This window comes from Chanodichthys erythropterus, chromosome 12 (assembly GCF_024489055.1).
Source record: "Chanodichthys erythropterus isolate Z2021 chromosome 12, ASM2448905v1, whole genome shotgun sequence".
Lineage (NCBI taxonomy): Eukaryota > Metazoa > Chordata > Actinopteri > Cypriniformes > Xenocyprididae > Chanodichthys > Chanodichthys erythropterus.
Window position 1 is genome coordinate 10,373,208 of NC_090232.1, and position 7,811 is coordinate 10,381,018.

A 7,811-nucleotide genomic window follows, 5' to 3' on the forward strand; every position below is an offset into this window, starting at 1 on the left:
TAAAACTGCGACTATTTTTGATCATGACTGCATAAATGCCTTGAAGGATTCAAAACATTCATTATGTTGCATCAGCCTAGAATAAACAAAAAACTACGTTGCCAACATTTAATATTTTTCATTTATTTAGGTAACATATATTTATTTAGGTTTAAATAACAGGGATTTCTGTCCAAACAGCTTACTTAAAATACATGTATAAAAGAAGGTTTAAAGCAATAGTTTACCCAAAAATGAAAATTCTCTCATCATTTACTACCCCTCAAGTTTCCAAACCTGTATAAATTTCTTTGTTCTGTACACCAAGAGGAAGGTATTTGGAAGAATGTTTGTAACCAAGCATATCTCGCCCCCCTTTGACTACCATATATTTCTTTTTTTTTTTTTCGAGGACAAAATCTGTTTGGTTCTGATGACAGAATTTTCATTTTTGGGTGAACCATCCCTTTAAAAGCAAATCTCACCCACAGATATAGGAAATCTCAAAAAACTACTGCACATAGGCCTGCACACATCTTTACTGATATTATCAATGTAAAAGTTGTGAATGTCCTGCCTCCAAAAATAACAGGTTGAGTGTAACACTGAAGGATATGATTATAAATGATTATAGCCTAATATAGATTAGGCCTTATACATGCAGTATACCCTGATTATTGGCTAACACTGATTATCCTGTGTGATTATGTAATTGCCTTTATCTACAGATTGATATCAGAGATGTCATGCAAATATATACCAACAGAATGGAATAGACTATATGGTAGGCTACTATATGTAAAGTTTCATATAGAGTACATTTACTTCATTATATACTTAAGTTATTTGTACTTTTAAGAGTAGATTTAAATGTGTACTTTTACTTCAGCTTGAGTAGCCAAGAAGAGGAGTCAGTAGTAGAGCATGTAGTCTTGAGATGTAGTAGGTATGAAACACAAAGAGAGGTGATGAGGAACAAGATGATGGAGACAGGGGTCCGTCCAAGACATCACATTAAAAGGTTTATTGAGCTCAAAACATAGTATACAGTAATGCAATACTGAAGGCTACATGTTAAGAAATGTGTAGTTTATTCCAAGTGCGCTGTCCCTTTTTTCATGAACGATGCCCCATTCACAAATGATTTGAGTCTATTCTGTTAAAAGTCTTGGTCTGCATCTCAATGTGCATATCCATCCTAAATAGTATGTGACATTAGTAATTTCCAATACTATTTAGGGCAGATAGGGTGGATAGTATGCACGTTGGGATGCAGGGTTGATCAAACATGTTGGCAAAACGGTTTAAATTGGTTTGCGAATCAGTTTGAATGATTTGTTCAGTTCCCTGCATGCACTGAATCGTCTGAAGCGGTTTCTCACTCAGAAGCTTGAATGAAGTGGCAGCTGGACCTATACAGTCATTTAAAAGAAAATCTGCATATGCATCTGTCAATTTGCATTTGAGGATTGTTTGTGGTCAGTCCAGCGGTTATGAGCGCAAGCACATGTAGGCTAAAGAGTTTTCTCTCTTTCATCTTTCAAACGTAGCAGTACACAATTATTACTTTCACTTTTACTTTGAGCAAATATTTCTAGAAGTAGCTACTTGTACGTTTACTTGAGTACAGTTTTTGGATACTCTGCGAACCTCTGATTTTAACTGTCCACTTGGTCCTCCACATAGTCATTGGCAAAGTTGACAATATTTTTCAGTGCATCTAAAATCAGAATATCTGCTGTTGTGTTTGTATTATTTTCCTCATGGTAGTTTTGCACAGGATAAATGCAGCTCACAGGAACTCCCAGTTTGTTAGAACACTCCTCCATCTGCAAAAGACAATTAATTTAAAAAAAAAAAAAAAAAAAAAAAAAAAAAATGATCTTTTTGCTAAATACTATGTAGATGATAAAAACAATAGGAAAGTACAAGAAACTGTAATGTGCATACACTGAAAGAGTGAGACGGCTGTCATTTGTTTAAAATGCATATTTATATTGGTAATCAATTATTTTTATTTTTTTTGTCTAAAGAAAAAACCCTCCCCAAAGGGGTAACAATTGTTCAAATAGTATTTTTGCTTGACACTAGAGTGAACATATACTGAGCTGTGTTCTTGTCTTCTACCTGGTTGTTGGTATTTTACTTGAATTATCTTAATCTCTCTATGTTGGGACCTTTGCCTGCTTTAGACTACTGTTTGGTTTACCTCCATAAAAACAGCATTTGGATCTTCAGCCAAGTCTCAGAGCTGAGATTATAACAGTAACATTTTGGCTTGTGTCTAAAGAAATACTGATTATGTTCTGTATAATAAATATTTTGTACTAAAGTTTAAACCAAAAAATATATATAATTAAAAAAAAAAAAAAAGCCCTTAACAGGTATTTAATTAGGTATTTTTACTGTAAGTTGCTCCAAATTGTTTTTTTCAGTGTATTACTTTGTCGCAAAAATAAATCCCAGTACCTTCTGTTTTATTTTTTTGCTTGTGTAGATCTTCTGAAGGTTGTTTTTAACTAGTGGACACACTTCATCCACCTTAGTCATGACTATGACTTGAGGAATGCCTGTGGTACAATGAACAAGAATTACATACTGTATATTCCACAATACAAAATAAACTGTATTTACACAAATTATGCTTTTAAGATTGTGTGTATAGCTTCTTTAATGGTCATTGTGTGTTTTGTTATAGTTATTCATCAATCTCTGAGTAGTACATTTTCTGCACATGTGAGTTTTTCTTAAGATTGGCTATATGATATTGAGATCCAACAAATCAAATGGGACTCATACAGAACTATTACAAATATTTTTTATATATTTCATATTTTAAGAGCCAGGGAAACGTGTGCACAAATATGGTATTTTTGAGAATAACCATATTTAGTTATTCTATGACTTACCCAAGTCTCGTGCTTTCTCCCGAACTTCTCTCATTTGCCAAATAATTTCCTCATTAATCATAGAAACAGTGTTAGCAGGAAGAACAGCCACCAGACAGTGAATCTTGTCTTTCAGAAAGGGATTGTTGTTGTACTTTGGGTCTTCTTCATTAATTGGTTTTGCTGAGTTAAACTGAAGAAACAGAAAAACTAAATAAACTACATGAATGTTTTGCATGATGAAAATCAACAACAACAATAGAACTAAAACAAAAAATTGACCTGTAGACTAGTTAGACAACTTAAAATGTAGTATCACATGCATGAAACTCTTTTGCACTGATTCAGTTTTCCATTATGCAAAAGGACTTTATGATACAGTGCTTGAATGAGAAATCTGAAGTTTGTATTAAATGCACTTACAGTATAACCATCGTTGATGTGACCATTTAATAACTTTTTAATGTCATCAGTCTTTATTCCAAATTTTTTGTCCATACCGGCGATGTCAGTGAACGCGAAAGGAAGGAAGGAGCCAGTCCTGTTCTTCACTTTGTATGTTTTGCACTGAGAAAAAAAAAGATTTAATAACAAATGAAAGTGATTTCATTCCTGTCATGGAAATTACAGCAGTACTTCTTAATATGGCTTTCATATAAATATATAATACATGTATCTAATATATTCATTTAACATTTAAGCTTATACCTGCACAGTGAACGTTTTATCATCATTTAATGTTGAATTTGCCAGGGCTCTGGTAGTGATTTTCCCCTGGAGAGCACTATTCACAGAGTTGAAGAAGCTTGATTTTCCAGCACCTACTGGTCCATGCAGAAGAATCCGGAGAGGGTTGACTTCTGGGTTGCCGGGTTGGAAGCTGGTTACTGTTTTCAAAAGTTTTCGTCCATCTTCACTAGAAAGGGAGTATAAAGAGGGTGGTCAGGGATTCTGTGAGCATAACTAAGTATAAAATGCAAGATACGAGATACAAAATGTTTTTTTTAAATATTCCAAGAATTTCAAATCAATTAAGTGTTTGTATAACACTAAAAATGCAAGAAGAAAATTTGATAAGAAACCAGAAACTGGCATGTATACACTTTACTGGCTATAGTGGAAAAACATTTGACTTCAGTTTGGGCTGCAATTGACCAATGAGAATATTTCAGAGATCAAATGTAAGAGTTAACGGATAAAGCATGTTCTGGCAAGAGAGAAAAAGATATTTTTCAGAGCTTACCTCCAGTTTATTGATCTCCATGGCCTGTCATACTCTGCTTGACCAAAAATAATTTTTTGTCATTTTCAATTTTTATTTATTTATTTACTTAGTCACTTACTGTTAAATAACTATTAATAACACTAGTCACTGTTATAAAAATAAAACTTCTTGGAAGAATTAATTTCAGTGTGTGGACATTAATTATTTTTTTCAGTATAATATATAACCGTAATTTTTATTTCACTGAAAAAATAATAATAATATAATAATTTACCTGGAGTAGGAGCAGGTGGTGAAGAATTACTGGATCCCATCTTAACAACGTCTTTGTCCTGGAAGATAAAATATTGGTTAGCAGAATATTATTAAATCTGAAAAATAAATAAATAACGTTTGCCACCGTGGTTTTTATTGCTTTATCTCAGTCCCTCCTAATGTCTCCTTCCCTCCCATCTAAATTCAGGAATGGCCTCTGTGCCACTACGTGAAACGACTTGGTCACTGAAGTTTTAAAGAGCACCCATTATGCCCCTTCTTACAAGATATAAAATAAGTCTGATGTAAAAAGATGTAAAAATAAGTCTCCAACCTCCCGCTGCCTCTCTTGACTAATTACTAATTACTAATTACTTTTTTAAAGTAACGTGCCCAACACTGCTTAAAACTGCAATTCCTTGACTGGCCGCTGGAGATAGACTCCAAAAGGGAGTCAAATCTGTATCTCCCCATGTTAAAATGCCAGCTTTACAGCAGAAAAAAAAAAAAAAAAAAAAAAAAGGTTTACAATCTGGTATAAAAAGTAGTTTTGGTCTATGCAGTTTATTTTGCCCTTCATGGCAACTGTGAGGGGGGTGATATTTTTTTTGTTTATAACTAATCCGTTTAAATTATATTAAGCCTTAAAGTTATGCATAATTAAGGGCGTGGCCACTTGAATGACAGATGGATTGCCACAGCTGTTTTAGTTCTATTATACAATGAAATTAATTACATGTCTAGAATTAAAATTATTACCATTGTATAATATTTCTTAACACTGCAGTTATTAATGAAAATTAAGAGCAGCTTTACTTCAAGCACTGACATTAAAAAACAACCTGTAACACGAAATATATATCTTTTGTTTCAGTATATGTATGGGCCACAATGGAATAAATTAAGACAGTATCATCAGCATATCCTCCTGAGACCCAGATTTTTTTTTTTTGAATTTAGTATTTTTATGTCATTATATTGTTTAGAGCATAAGAAACAAATGAAAAAAATAACATTTTTGAAAAATTGCATTTTATTCATATGTAATGCTATGTCCTCTTTAGTGGACACCAGGATTAAGTTGTTTATTTATTTATTTTATTTTTTTAAATCACCAATCAATTTTTAGGTTTCAGGATTGTTTTTAAACAAACTTTGTATAAAGATGATTCTCAACTGTGTCATGAAAGATATAATGGAATTAATTTATATACCATTTTACTTTATGCAATATGTAAAATAGCCATACATCGGTTTTCCCATTCTGTATCTAATTAGCATATTAATGTGTTCTTTGAAAAAAAAAAAAAAGAAGTGTAATAATGGGAGTAATAATTGGCAACATTTTCATAAAAATATCTAATGATTAATAGGAATATTGATACAATTTCTTTCCCTATTCACTTGTTGTATCTCCTAAAATGCCTGATAAACGCTTTAAGTCCTGGTGTCCTCAGAGGTCATGTATGAAATCAATGTCCTGTTTCGTAACAGAAAGTCATATTTTGATTTAAACCCCATATACATTTTCCTGAGATGTTGGTTTATGACAAACACTTTGAAAATTAATCCGATTTAAATGATAATTCCAAAATATTATCATATTTCCATAAGAGTTCTAATTTTCATTTTCAGTCATATTTAAAGACCAAGAAGGTGTCATTTGAACATTTGGTGTCTCTGCAAATCCATAAATGTGCTCCTTACAGGACGTCCAGACACAACACTGACATGTATGATGTTAGAGAAAATAACTAAAATGCAATGTCCACTACAGAGGACAAAAGTCTATTCCGGGTCCAGCCAGTTGCACCAGCTGTGCGCAAGTTACAACGTAGACCAATTTTGACGTAAATGGGCACTAAGTTACAACTTGCGCACTACTAAATATTTTTGTGTTGCACCATTAAACTTAGTTGAAGCGTAACTCTACGTATACACTAAATATTTACGGAAGCCTCCTATCAGGAGTAACGGTTGGAATAAAATAGCAGACTGACTGAACTGCATCAATAAGCTCTTGTTTTACCTGACAGACTTCATTCTTTACACATAGCCTATATGATGCTGCTGACATTTACACTTTCTTAAATTTTAAGAGAGAGAACATCATGTGAAAAGATTACTTTGTTAGACACTCTTCAACACGAACCCGTTAAACAGCGCGCTGCTGTGTGCATCGGTCCTATCACTCCGTGTTGTGCATGTCAAATAAAATCAGTCATAATCACTAAATGTAATTTCTTATGTTTTTGTTGTTGTTGTTGTTCCAGTATTTATTTATTGATCCTTATTAATTTCGTTTCAAATACAGTTTCTGAATGTTATTTACATATAAAAACATTTATGATTAAGTAGTAGGCTATTATATTTAATGGGAACTTATTTTTACTGTTACCTACGTGAGGCAAAATAAGTCAGAATGAAGGATAAACTGAAATTCACGGAATTTCAACAACTTTTGCTCCTGTATTTGAAGGATCACTGAGGGTAAACGTCATATTATGCAACTACGCATTACTTTACGTAGACCTTACGAGCTACTAGCTACGTTCTAGCAAATGAGAACAAATGGTGCAACCGAATACAGAGTTAGTTACAAACTAGCTAGTAGTTACTAAGCCACTAGTGTGTTCCAATTTAAGAAAGAACTTACGAACGGCTGGTGCAACCCTAAGGATATGCAGCACCGTCACTTTTACTTTCACTTTCACTTATTGCACAGTAGGTTTCGTTTTCAAAATAGATAAATATCAAGTCTGCTTTTTAAAACAAAGAAAATGAGGATGGTTATATGAGAGGAAAACTGCTGTTTATACTGTTTAAGTATGTCAAAAGACACCTACACATGTCAAAAGAATTATATCCGATCAGAAGCGTGTAGGCCTACATGACCGCTGAATAAACTACTCGGGTTGATGATTTGCGGTAGAATAAGCCTCCCTCATGATCTACTGATCATAATGATTTCAGGAGAGTCCAGTGTCAGGTCAAAATGTATATCATTAAACAATTAGAAGCGAATTCTGAAATAATAAATAGCCTACATAACATCAATTGTTTAAAAAAAATAACGAGTAAGAAATCTATAGCCTACCTGACAGTGGATACACCATGGGATACACTCACAGCACTGTGGAGTTTCTCTGATGGTTTATTCACACAAGGGTGTTGGTGTTCCTCTTGTGATTTTTTGCAAACAACAATCCCCAGCTATGACTCATGTCCGTGACTCGATTTCATAGACCTTTTTCACACTTCCGGGTTTTTGGCTTCCGGAATGGCCCTCGCCGTGCAAAGGTTTTTCCGGTTGCAGTGATAGATAGCCTTGTTCAGAACCAGCTCGGGAATCAAAGTCGTTTTACGAATTAAATGCCATGAAAATGTTTGAACGTTCTTGGTGAATTATTGGTGAGACTACAGAGCTCTCATTAAGATCTACATTTAATAAATAATTCAAAGTG

General features: G+C 33.5%; 1 protein-coding gene across 1 annotated transcript; it reads right to left on the minus strand.

Annotated features, from left to right (window-relative positions):
• Positions 1 to 264: 264 nt before the first annotated feature.
• Positions 265 to 7,602, minus strand: LOC137032546 (interferon-induced protein 44-like). The gene is made up of 8 exons (XM_067404324.1): positions 7,445 to 7,602; positions 4,367 to 4,424; positions 4,111 to 4,144; positions 3,576 to 3,783; positions 3,291 to 3,434; positions 2,889 to 3,060; positions 2,449 to 2,549; positions 265 to 1,808 (listed from the first exon to the last, which is right to left on the minus strand). The coding sequence occupies exons 2-8, from the start codon at positions 4,404 to 4,406 to the stop codon at positions 1,638 to 1,640; spliced, it is 870 nt and encodes a 289-aa protein (XP_067260425.1). The 5' UTR covers positions 4,407 to 4,424; positions 7,445 to 7,602; the 3' UTR covers positions 265 to 1,637.
• Between the last annotated feature and the right edge of the window lie 209 nt (positions 7,603 to 7,811).

Excerpts from the sequence above, each read along its gene's own strand:
- LOC137032546 (XM_067404324.1), bottom strand. The coding sequence starts at position 4,406 with ATGGGATCCAGTAATTCTTCACCACCTGCTCCTACTCCAG. Across the intron at positions 2,550-2,888 it reads GGAGAAAGCACGAGACTTGG|GCATTCCTCAAGTCATAGTC; the intron begins GTAAGTCATAGA and ends ATTGTACCACAG. Across the intron at positions 1,809-2,448 it reads GCAAAAAAATAAAACAGAAG|ATGGAGGAGTGTTCTAACAA; the intron begins GTACTGGGATTT and ends TGTCTTTTGCAG.